This window comes from Elgaria multicarinata, chromosome 9 (genome assembly GCF_023053635.1).
Source record: "Elgaria multicarinata webbii isolate HBS135686 ecotype San Diego chromosome 9, rElgMul1.1.pri, whole genome shotgun sequence".
NCBI classification, from domain to species: domain Eukaryota; kingdom Metazoa; phylum Chordata; class Lepidosauria; order Squamata; family Anguidae; genus Elgaria; species Elgaria multicarinata.
This window is the reverse complement of record NC_086179.1, coordinates 40,719,386-40,731,875: the sequence shown is the minus strand read 5'-3', so window position 1 is coordinate 40,731,875 and position 12,490 is coordinate 40,719,386. Positions and strand designations below refer to the sequence as shown.

General features: G+C 43.8%; 1 protein-coding gene across 1 annotated transcript in view; it reads left to right on the top strand.

Annotated features, from left to right (window-relative positions):
- The window catches only part of LOC134404095 (solute carrier family 23 member 1-like), a 58,685-nt gene that overhangs the window by 31,318 nt on the left and 14,877 nt on the right, over positions 1 to 12,490 (top strand). The window contains exons 4-6 of the mRNA XM_063134671.1: positions 835 to 992; positions 11,366 to 11,525; positions 12,303 to 12,484. Of these exons, the coding sequence (XP_062990741.1) occupies positions 835 to 992; positions 11,366 to 11,525; positions 12,303 to 12,484 (500 nt within the window). The remainder of the gene's footprint in view (positions 1 to 834; positions 993 to 11,365; positions 11,526 to 12,302; positions 12,485 to 12,490) is intronic.

Here is a 12,490-nt window from a genome sequence, read left to right as displayed (position 1 = left end):
AAAGTCCTGTCACTCCCAGCATTTCCTAGCCAGCTATGCTAGCTGGGAATGCTGGGACTTGTAGGACTTTATTTATTTATTTATTTATTTAAGGATTTTTATGCCGCCATTCAGCCAAAAAAGGCTCTCACGGCGGCTTACAAAAGTATTTCTTGACAGTCCCTGCCCACAGGCTTACAATCTAAAAGACATGACACAAAAGGAAAAGGGATTGGGAGGGAGGAGGAGGAGGGGGAAAAGGAAAGCAAATTCAGGCACTACAATCTTAGTTGGAAAGTTCAGCAGTTACAGGTGACAGCAGGAGGGAGGGGGCTCTGAGCTGGAGCTGGACCCAGGCATGGTGGAGAGGTGCCTGGCTGCTGCTTCCTCCCTCACTGGTGGCCTCTCCAGAGACAGTTGGTAGCAGGAGGGAGGGGGCTCTCAGCTGGAGCTGGACCCAGGCACGGTGGAGAGGTGCCTGGCTGTTGCTTCCTCCCTCACTGGTGGCCTCTCCAGAGACAGTTGGTAGCAGGGGGGAGGGGGCTCTCAGCTGGAGCTGGACCCAGGCACGGTGGAGAGGTGCCTGGCTGCTGCTTCCTCCCTCACTGGTGGCCTCTGCAGAGACAGTTGGTAGCAGGAGGGAGGGGGCTCTGAGATGGAGCTGCATGTTTTTCCCATCTAAACATGCATTGAATTGTGTCCTAAAGCTTAAAAGAGAAGGAGCCAATCACACCTCTCTAGGGACATTGTTCCATAACTGGGTGCCGCAATAGAAAAGGCCCTGCCTCATAAACTATTATACTGGATGAATCCAAAGCCCTTTCCCCTAAAGGACATTTTTCTTTTGCTTCGTAGCACTACCTGACTGCGCTTGGAGGTCTCGTTGCCATTCCTCTCATCCTCTCCAAATCGCTTTGCCTGGAGCACGATGTCCTGGCACAGAGTCACCTCATCAGCACCATCTTTTTTGTCTCGGGAATCTGCACCCTCCTTCAGGTCTTCTTTGGAGTCAGGTAAAAATGTACCTCTGGGAACATAATGTGACATTTATGTGAGAGACACCATTGACAAGGGACTGAGATGGATGTTGTGCAGCATCACTGTTAGTAATCAATGGAAACAGTATCTGCTGATTTCAGTAATTGGATTAGAGTCTTAGCAGAATGAAATGATAGTGGAATATTCTCGTGTGTGTGTGTGTGTGTGTGTGTGTGTGTGTAGATACGGTCTACCTTGTAAAGCAGTATAATCCCATCAGCTGAAGCTCACTGTTATTGTATATTGTAGTTGTATTGGGTCCTTTGGGATATAAGTGAAGTGCTATGAATTCTGAATTCTTTTCTTTTAAATGCTGATCATAAAATCTAAGATGACTAGAACACAAAGGAATATGTATGTATTGTGGATATTTTCCTATTTTCGCTTCCATACAGTCTCTCGCTTCCTCTGTCCTTCTTACTCAGTTTTCCTCTCCGTGGCTGGCATTCGCAAGATCCAGAATTATATGGTCATCTATTTCCTAATCTACAATGGCTGTGTTCCATTTTTTAAATGAATCTAAAGAAGCAGAGAAATAGCTCATCAGCTGACAGTTTCAAGAAACACAGGGAATCTTATTTGGTGTTCTTAATTCATGCGAAGTGTTTTGTACTCACTGGGTGTTGCACAATGGAGACAGGATACCACCTCCTTTCTGGTGGTCATTGACTGGGTTCGCATGACATGACAACCCATTGTGGGTAACAAGCCACAGTGGGTTGTCATGTTGTGTGAACCTGGACTGATTCTCGCAGTGTGGCTTGTGCATGGGCAACAAGCCACCCTAACAAACCATGGCTTGTTCTTGGGGTTGTTGTATCCACAATGGGTTGGCATGTCATCCAAACCTGGCACTGCCAACCCAACATGTGAGCAAGCCTCTCTCGCTGGGTGATCTCACCCATGAATAAGTGACAGCCCCTCCAGGGGGGCACAAGTGGCACTTTGGAGGTATTGTCACTCATTCAGTAACCCCAGGGGATGTGGTGGCAGAACCCATCTTGTCTCTCTCCAAGTCCCCCTCTCTGTGGGAACTGTGATCTGCAGTTCCTGTCTTTTTAATTTTATTTTTCTGTTTGGGCATTTGTGCAATAATATGCACAGTAATATGTGCAATAATATGGCTGAAATATTAGAATCTCCACTTGCCTCAGTCCTCAGCATGTCTGTTCATAAAGATCTACAAAGCACCCCCCTATTTCACTCCCTTTCACAGGAACTGCAGCTATGTTTGACGCCAGTCAAAGGAGCTGTCAGAGGTTATAATGGTTAGTATGAAGGGGACTGAAAAGGGGGTGGCATATACACCAAACTGAACCTGCTGTGGCAAGTGGAAGAATAAGGTCTCAAGTTAACAATGGGCCATTTGTGTCTTGAAAGTACAAGCAGGTGTGGCAACACCCACTATAATTAAATGCAAGAAGCTCTACGTAACAAGGATAGCAATGCTGTAAATACAAAATCTTTACATTACAACTGTGGGTGTGATGATTTGTTTGGTGCTTCTTATTGAGGGTTCCCCTCCTTCTTGCTTCAGGCAGCTTATAGCAACGTTGAGGACCCTTCACATGTTCCTGGAAGCAAGCTGGATGTGGACTGGTGTTATGTGGGCTGTTTAGTCAAACAGTGAAATAGTTGTGCAAAAAGAAGGAAAGAAGTGCAGCCCCTCCCCTCCGTAGTGAGACATATGCATTCATTCAGGCCCAAACTACACATTACGATATTCATGCTTTAAAAAAAAAAGTGCTTCAATTGACCATTTTGTTTTTGAAGAAAAAGCAGCCAAAAGGCCCTGACCCGGAATGTGCTCCTGTTGGTCAAGGTACACGCAGATGAGAAAGAGCAAGCTGTCCTTGTTTAGAGAATTCCTAACAAAATGTGCAGCATTTATCTACTTGCACCAGAATTCTTGGGTGGGTGGGTGTAAATTGTTTGTTTAACTAGAACGCCTCCAAATGGCAGCTCAGTTGGGGTGGTTTGGGGGAGGACGCGGGGCAAGCGAAGCAGAGGGAAATCCCTGCTGTCATCTCCAATCTCTGATTGGATGCTTCTCCCTGCTAGTGTTCAGGAGGTGGGCCTTTGGAGAAGGGCCTCACCTGAGCTCCCACAGGCTGCATGGGCCATCCTGGCTAGCCACATTTGGCCTACAGGGATGAGGCTCCCCATCCTGGAACTAGAGGTTAGTCAAAAAACAGCTTGTTATTCAGAGCTGCTTGATGTGGGTTAAAGGCTCTACTGCTCATGCAAATAGGGAAAGTGCTTCCTCATATGATATTAGTAAGAACACCTCAGTCCTCACTGTTTATGGTCTTTAGCAGATGTTCTTTATGTGGGATAGAAAACAACAGAAACATTTTAAAATCAAATGTGTTCTAGCTAGCTTAGTTTAGCAAGGACAAATGAAATGCACCCCAGGGCTCCTTTGGAAGGATGTTCTGCCCCCATAGTCCTTAACAGTAGCTTATCAGTGGGTAAATGTCAGCTTCAGTGTGAGGTGTGTGAAGTGATTTACATTGGGAAAACTGTGTCCATCTGTGTGTGTGTGTGTGTGTGTGTGTGTGTGTGTGGTGGGAGGTTAAATTTAAAATCCCTTTGGTTCTGATCCAATACGCTCCCCATGCAGCTCTTTCCAAAGACTCATCCAGGTTGGCCCTTAGGAAGACGTGAAAACAACGTTGAGGACTAGCTTAATCCTGGCATGATGTAGGAATAATCTGAGGATTAACATTCCCTGCGCCACCTACTAGAAAAAGAAAAGTATCAGCTCTTAATCTTCTGGATCATTAGCTTTTCCCGGGGAGCATGCTGTGTTTTTGTTCACCTTGTAAGTTTACTGCTGTGGACTTTAACCTTGCTGGATGGGTTATATGTTGGCATGATTGGGGTGAAAACCCATGGCCCCTTTCTATCTCCCATAGCCCCTGCATAGTGGGTCCGTAATTAGATTGATGAACACACAAAGGATTGCCTAATGCCCCACTGCAAAAGCCAGTGGGACGCGTTTGGCCGAGGTTGGAAGTCGGACTTTTCAGAGGAACCATTTTCTCTTTCTCTCAATCTCTCTCTCCGTTTGGCGAAAGTTTGGATTAACGTGTAGTTTGATTTGCTGTCGTTCTCATTGGATGTGTTTTCTGTCTGTGAGCTGCTTTTCTTTACTTCAAAAGAAAAAGAAAAAAGAAACCCTCTCAAATCGACTTCAGAGGCGTTTGCTGCGGGAACTGTTAATGTAACACCGGTGCCCCTGTGGTGAATGCAATTGGCATGGAAAGCTGGTATCCAGATATAGCAAAGGGGCGTTGAGAATTCCTGCTTGTAAAGTACAATTTCAACATTATTATAGAAAAAAAATAACTACATGCTTGAGAGAAGAAAGCATGCATGTGCACAGATTAGTGCCAATTTGAGGAGGGGCAAACTTAAATGAAAAGAAATAAATTTAACACGGAGTTCTGGAGCCAGTGCAGAATCCATTTCACCAAATGAAGTGGTTTCAGGATCCACTTTTGCTGAGGGTTATGAACTGCCTTTATCAGCTATCATGCGGCTCCCTTCAAGGAAGGCCCATGTGCCGTTTTTGTATTCATCTTTGTTCTTCTGAGGCTGCAGGAGAGGAAGCAAAACAAATCATTCCACACAAAAAAGTGTGTTTGTTTTTTCAACAACGAAACTCTCTCAGAACAAGGCACAGATTGTCTTTGTTCAGAGAAAAGCAAGAACCTAATTTATTTAAGAGTTCATCGCCCCCCCGACCCCTCCCGGCAGCTTTTCAACTTCACAATGACGCTTTTGATTCTGCTGTGGGTGAGCAAAGAGCCCCCAGAGCTGCTCAGTTAAATCTCCTCAGATAAGCATGTGGATAAGTTCTGTGGAATGTACCTGCATTTCAGCAGTAGCAGTGGACGGGCGCAAGGAGTTATTGAAAGCTCGAGAAAGAACTCCCAGGGGCCCTTTGCTACAACTGTGCCTTGTGATTACCAGCTATTTATGCCAAAGCGTTTAATTAGTGTGTTTGAAGATTGGAATGTGGAAGTCATATCAGACACTGTGCTGGAGGCTCATCCTGCCCCAGACCACAGAGCTTCTTAAACTGCGAATCCCAGGATGCTTCCCATTTCCAGTGGCCTTTCTTTTTCCTTGGGCCAACAGCCTGCCCTCACATTGGTATGGCCTCTTGGAGAGACAGGCTCCCACCCTCTGTGTCATGCTTAAGTTCTTTTCAAACACATACTACTTATATGTACCTAAGTTAACGTTAGAACATAAAATATCAACTTGTTTGGTGTTGACTATGGTTAGGTTTTATTCTTACATTAGGAGGGGAAAGAAGGGCTCGAAAGGTGGAGTGAGTTTGCAGGCGGGACCCTCTTCAAAGCACTGGAGAAGCACACCGGCCTGACAGAACAGTGCTGGAGGAGTGCTGCCACACCGCTGGTGATCTGCTGGGGAGAGGGAAGGAGCACCCAGGTTCAGGGCCACAGCTCAGTGCTAGAGCACACGCTTTGCATGCAAATATCCCAGGTTTGATCCCTGGCATCTCCAGGTAGGTCTAGAAAGCTGCTGCCACTCAGTGTAGATCAACATTATTATTTATTATTATTATTTATTTATATAGCACCATCAATGTACATGGTGCTGTGTTGAACCTCAGGCTTGCAATCTATATCCAGCCTACCTAGGGTTCCAAGCCAAGCCCAAGCCTAGGTTCCAAGCCTACCTAGGGTCCCAAGCCATCTGGTGTACCCAAATGGCTACACCAGACATTCGAGGACTCAGCCAGGTGGTGCCTCCTGCTGTCTAGTAGAGGCTGCTGTCAACTCTAATCTGTTTGGTAGAGCAGAACAGTGACGCTTGTGCTCTCAGGTTTAAGGAGCCTTTTCATTGGTTGTTTTAGTAAATGGCCCAGAGCTTGGAGAACCAGGCCAGTAAAATGCCAATGAAGCGGAAACCTTAGAATCAGTATTTAAGCATACTAAAGATCACCTCCTCCTATGATGATTTCATATTTCCCAGGCAAGATTAGCTGCAAGATACAAGTCGCTTTAACCTAGGAAAAACCCATTCCTTTCAATAGTTATTACTTTTCTCCTCTTATGTTGCACTTTCTCTGTGTTGTTGATTCCACTCAGTGTTACCTATTTTATCCTTACAAACAATCCTTGTAATGTAGGTTAGGTTGGGAGATGGTGATTGGCCCATGGTCAGCCAATAAGCTTTGATGGCTGAGCTTGGGTAGCCCTCACAAATGCTTTCAGAGTGATGGAAAGCAACCTTAGTTCCAGCAGGTTGTGAAGTTATGGCATACGACCCTAAATCTCATAGGGCAGGGGGGAACCTTCCTGTTTGCTAATGTCTTTGTAGTCCACTGACGTCTGTGTCTGCTGAACAAAATAGCAGCATCCCTCAGTGTAATGGAAGGTTACAGATGCCTTTTCAGGAATCCCAATTTCCTCCACACCCAAAGCACCGCTGTGAATGCCTAAGATGTAACCTTTGATGTGTGTGTGTGTGTTTTTCTTTGGTATTCAGTGAGCTGGGGGGATGCTAATCAATGCCTCAGGCAGCCACATATCTCATACTATTTCCAGTAGAATTACTGATCCCCACTTATCAAAATAAAACATTACAACTCCTTTGAAGTCTCAGGTACATTCAGTGCTGTAACATTCCTTTAACATCTACTTTGCCAAGGCTATTTTGATCTCAACCTTGTTATGGAAAAGTCCTACAGCATATGGACACTTCCATCAAGGCAAATCTTAACTACCTCATTAGAGTGGGAAGTTACTGTGAAACAACAACAACTAATCATTAAGATGAAGGGAAGCAAGGATGTCTATTTAGCTCATGTGCTTGCGTGTTGCTGGATGTGCAAAAACGAACACCACAAGAATGGGAAGTCAGGATGAAGGAGTGGCTTGAAAATCCTGGCCATACATGCATTCATCCTTGATACATGGACCCGATAGATTTATTTACTCTCCTTTGATTTATTTGCGTAAAGAGCTTCTCCTGGGACATGTATGTGTGTAGGGCAGAGGCGGACGGATACGTCTTTGCTGTCATTTCTATACAATATCTCAAACACTGGCTATAGTGCAAATGCCAGTAGCAATGGGTCACGGACCTTAGATCAGTGTATGCATGACCCGGTTCAAAGCAATGTTTTGTGACATGGTGGCGAGAAGGCCTTACAGTCTCATTGTCCAAGCTGGTTGGTGAAGTTAGCGTATTAGAAACCTGCAAAGACTGGGCTGGGTTCAAGGGGAGGTAAGCAGCAGGCTTTTCGATGTCACACCTCTCTGCCTCCATTCTTTCATTCCCTTCCCTGTTCAAGCCTTTCAACTCTTCTTAGGATAAAAGCATAGCCAACAAACGGTGACAATTTTTGAGAATCCAAAATAGGGAGCTCTATAAGTCCATTTTAGATAACCAGCGGCAGAAGCCTACAAAGTGACTTTTCACCAAGTCAGATCACCAGTTTAGTATTTCCTACTCCCACTTAGTATTTCCTACTCTCTGGGGTATCAGGCAGAGGTCTTTCTCTGCTCTACGACTGGAGATCCTTTTAACTGGAGAGCGAAGGACTGTCCTTGGGGCTTTCTGCATGTAAAACACTATGGCTCCAAGTGGTAGTAAAACCTTTCCTGGACTTTATCACTAAAGTGTGAAGAAAAGCATTCAAGAAAATCTAAGTATAGATATGAATAGATTATTTTACACAGTGAAAATAATATCCATTTTATGCATTTGAATTCTTAAACTATGTTTCTCCTGGGATATCTACCCACATTTAAGCAGCAGTACTTGCTTATATAGATAACTTAACGTCAGCAAATCATATCCCTAAATGCATTTGATATGCAAAAGAGTTGTATGACACATGCACCTGGGCTTTAAGGTTGTATAATAGACTGAAGTCTTCATTAGTCTACTGTGTTCATACTGTATACTTTGAGCTGGACATCTCTTACAGAGGCTAATTGCACGGCCTTAGATCCGAGCCCTCTGGAACAGTTTAATCCCCATCTTGCTTTCTGAGCACTTGTGAACTGTTTAATTGCCTGGATTCTCCAGAAAATGTGGCTGATAATGATCAGAAGGCAAGGAGTGTTTGGAGGATTCGATTTCAAATTTGGAGGCAGGATTGTCAACCAAACAGTATAAAACTCTGCTTTGCTTTACTGTTCAGATGTACTCTGGGCTTTGTCCCCAATCCTGCCTATTCACTCCCCATTCACTCATTTCTTACACTTCTGCACCACCTAACAGCCAAACCTCTGCAGGTAGTTTGCTGCATGGTAAAACATAATGGAAAACCTTTGACCAACAAAAAATGAAAGCAAGCAAATGATCCCAATACTATTATACTGCATATAATACGGAGTAAGCAGCTGTGGACTGGAAGATCTAGTGTTGTGCTGTCTGTCTGTTCCTTTTCTTCTTTTTGCTGCCTTGAAGATGTATCCTTGTACAGAACTGGTGGGCACCAGTTTGGCTACTTAAAAAGGCTACCTTTTTAAGTAGGGAAGATGAGAGGATTCTGTGCCCTAAATAAGAGCTTGTGTGGGAAGAGCACGTGTAGGCCATGCCAGCACGCGCTGCAGTGGCAAGGCTGGAGCAGGAGGGCCTCGGTTGTGAAGAGGCAGGTGGTGTTGAATTGCCAAACCCCAGCTTGGGAAGCATTCCCATGGCTGCAGTTGCACTCGAGCAGGCAAGAGAACTGAGCCATTTGGACGGTGTCCTAATCTCTGCACAAGGTCTCAGAAACCTGGAGCTAAAAAGATCCCGTGGGGAGCTAAAGTGGCAATTTAGGCCATGGAGCCAGTTTGCCAGCTTGGTTTCAGGTTGATTCACAGGCAAACCCCACAGTCCACTTCAGCTGCATCACGTAATGGAGTCCTGCCGGGGAGGGGCGGGGGCGGGGCAGCTTTTTTTTTTAGAACATGCCGGTTACCTCAAGAGAAGGATGGCAGTGCTTAACCCTTTATTTGTCAGCAACTTTTTCTCCTGAAACTTTCTCCCCCAGCTGCTTTCCTTCCTCATGGTTGAGGTTCTATACACATGTTCTTGAGGTGAGCGCTGGTGAGGGTAAAAGCGGTTGAGGACATTTCAGGGGAAAACAATTGGCATGAAGTGTTGCCTTTGTTTCCAGAATACATTTCCTCCTCCCAGGGGTGCGTTTCAAGGTAGAAGGGAACATCAGGGTCTCCTTAGGTATACCTCTCAGCAAACAGGTAATCTGCCCCTCCTGGTGTGAAGAGTAGTTTCCCCCCTGAAAGGATCAGTGGGAAACAATTGCTGCCAGTCTGCAGTCTCTAAGGAGATGTGCCACCACCTATAGAGCAGGGTGTGTGGGGAGCCTGTAGGTATAATGCCACCCATTGCCACCCGCCGGTGTATTCTGCAGCACCTGTATGTGTGGTGGCAAAATGAGCGTATATGTGATTGCTGCATATGATGATGTGCAAGTATATTTTTCACCGCTTTAGATGTATGTTCTGTATTAAGACATTAATAATATCTGAATTAATACCAGTATTTGCAGAAGCAGGAAATGAGACGTGAACGAATGTATTGCAGAATGTACTGCATGTGGTAGTAGGGAGCAACATGATCTTCTGAAAAGCTTGTTGGACAGCATATTTCTATTTGACATCATCTGAAGAAGAGCCATGCCAGATCAGACCAAGGGTCCATCAGCATTTTGTTCACACAGTGGCCAGCCAGCTGTCGACCTGGGACCCACAAATAGGACATGAGTGCAATAGCACCCTCCCACCTATGTTCCCCAGCAACTGGTGCATATTGGCTTACTGCCTCAGATACTGGAGGTAGCACATAGCTATCAGGACTAGAAGCCATTGATAGCCTTCTCCTCCAGGAATGTATCCAACCCCCTTTTAAAGCCATCCAAATTAGTGGCCATCACCACATCTTGTGGTAGTGAATTCCATAGTTTAACTATGTGCTGTGTAAAGAAGTACTTCCTTTTATCTGTTTTGAATCTCTCCCCAATCGGCTTCATGGGATGACCCCGGGTTCTTGTATTATGAGAGAGGGAGAAAAATGTATCCCCATTCACATTCTCCACACCATGCATAATTTTGTACACCTCTGTCATGTCTAGGCTGGAGTTCTTCAACCTTATGGAATCGTTTTTAATTTTTTAATTTTGAATAATAGTTTACTATATCGTTGCTATCTTTTCCTTGACTACAAGGCTACTATGTAAATCTATACAATCAAAAACTGAGTTCAGGAGGAAAAAAATGTAAACACCATTCAGGATTTTTTATTACAAAATCTAACAATAACATATAATAAAAACCAAGCGGGCTGGTTCTCTAAAATTGATGACAAAATAAACCAAATGTGTTTTGGCAGTAGCCTAATAACGTCAACACAAATCTGTTAGAACAACAAAAACGCAACAATTTAAAATCGGCATTGTTGGAATAAAAACAAACCAACCAAGAATATATTAAAAAACAAATAAATCAGACACTCACCAGTGAGTGGCTTTTGGCTTTTGTGCATAAAGCTTTAAATGGACGAAGACCAAACAATTCTCTTCAGACACTTTTTATAGGCAAATAGACAACCATTGTCTGTGAAGTGCTGACTTTTAAATTGGTTTGTTATTTTTATTACGGATGTGTTTTGATGCTATTAGGCTTCTGTTGAAGAAACATGTTTGGCTTACATTATCATAGATTTTAGAGAACTAGGCCTATTAGGTTTTTTATGATGATGATGATGATGATGATGATGATGAAGAAGAATATGTTATTTTATGTTAAATTTTATAATAAAAGATTGTATATAGTGTCTACGTTCTTTTCCTTCTTCGAAGATCAGCTTTTGATTACATAGGATGTTGTTGTTGTTGTTAAGAAATAGTTGGTGCCACTAAGTTAGGGTTACACATCACTTTAAGCCATAATGTTTAGCTCAAAAGTCTTAGCCATCATGAGTTAGCGTGTTGTATGAAAAGGGCCACTATGAAAATCTATTCACCTCTTTCTCCTACCCTTACTCTCTTCTCTGCCTTTCCCTTTTCTTTCTCATCCTTTCTCCAGTGGCACGTTGAAGTATCACTGGTGTGACTCACCTCAGATAAGGTCATAACACACTGGCTGAAGACCAGTGGTAGAAGTTGTAGTCCAACACATCTGGCTTGAGAAGGCCGTGTAACGATTCCATACCTTGGGTGGTAGACTTAGATAAATGATTTCAAAGGTGATCTTTTCTGTTGTGGTGGTTGTATTTGCATTCATGTGTAGTCTGGTCTATCCAAGAAACCCACAAGGTTCAATCAGCTGAGTGGTATGATTTCTTCCCCACCTAGGCTACCTATCCTACAAGGAGGGACATTTGCCTTCTTAACTCCTACGGTGGCCATGCTCAGTCTACCCAACTGGAAATGCCCGGCATGGACCCAGAATGCCACCTTGGTGGAAGCTAATTTTACAGACTTCACTGAGGTCTGGCAGACACGAATGCGAGAGGTAATCCAGTGGGGATGGTGTGTGGCTGTGGGTGCGTGTGGGTGTAGGGGGCAGAGATACTTTGTAAATGGTGGACTATCCTGCAAATATGTGTCATTTCTACTTCTCCAAAGAAGGATGTTTTCAGGATGTTTTTATAATGTATACTTTGTTTTTAATTCAGTTTTATGTATTATACACTTATTGTTGTTCCCTGCCTCGATCCAGACTGAGAGGCAAGTAAGAAATAATTTTTTTTTATTATTATTATTATTATTATTATTATTATTATTATTATTATTATTATCAGGCAATTTCATTTTAGCATCTAGAACTTCTCTTGTTCAGCCATAGGGAGGTTAGATGTTACCTATTCTCGTGCTGAGTTCATATATTAGCTAGGGCTGGCATGGCTGTTGCTCTCTTATGGTTCCTTTTCATGATACTCCAACACTTCAAGTCCACAATCATAGGGGAGGTGCTGGTGACACGATCACTTCCCACCAGCATTGACCTCCATCACACCTCCTTAGCTCTGGATAGAAATCGTGCACTGTGCTTCTTTCTGTGTTCCATCACTTCTCTTTCAGAATTGAGACTTACAAAAAATGTGACATCTTAGCAAAAGGAAGATACTTGGCAACTTTGCTTGGACTATTAGTTCCCAGTTCTTTTAACCTTCACTATCCAATCCTCTACTCCTTAATCTCACAACACTACTTGCAGCAAAGAGAAAGATTCGTATTAAAATTTAAAACAACCCATTTATAGTCTCTCTCTCTCTCTCTGATATTTCAGGTGCAAGGAGCCATCATGGTAGCTTCCTGCTTCCAAATTTTTGTTGGTTTTTCTGGCCTTATTGGATTTCTGATGCGGTTCATAGGCCCTTTGACGATTGCGCCAACAATCGCTTTGGTGGCCTTGCCTCTCTTTGAATCAGCAGGAGAAGATGCAGGAAAGCATTGGGGCATAGCAGCCATGTAAGT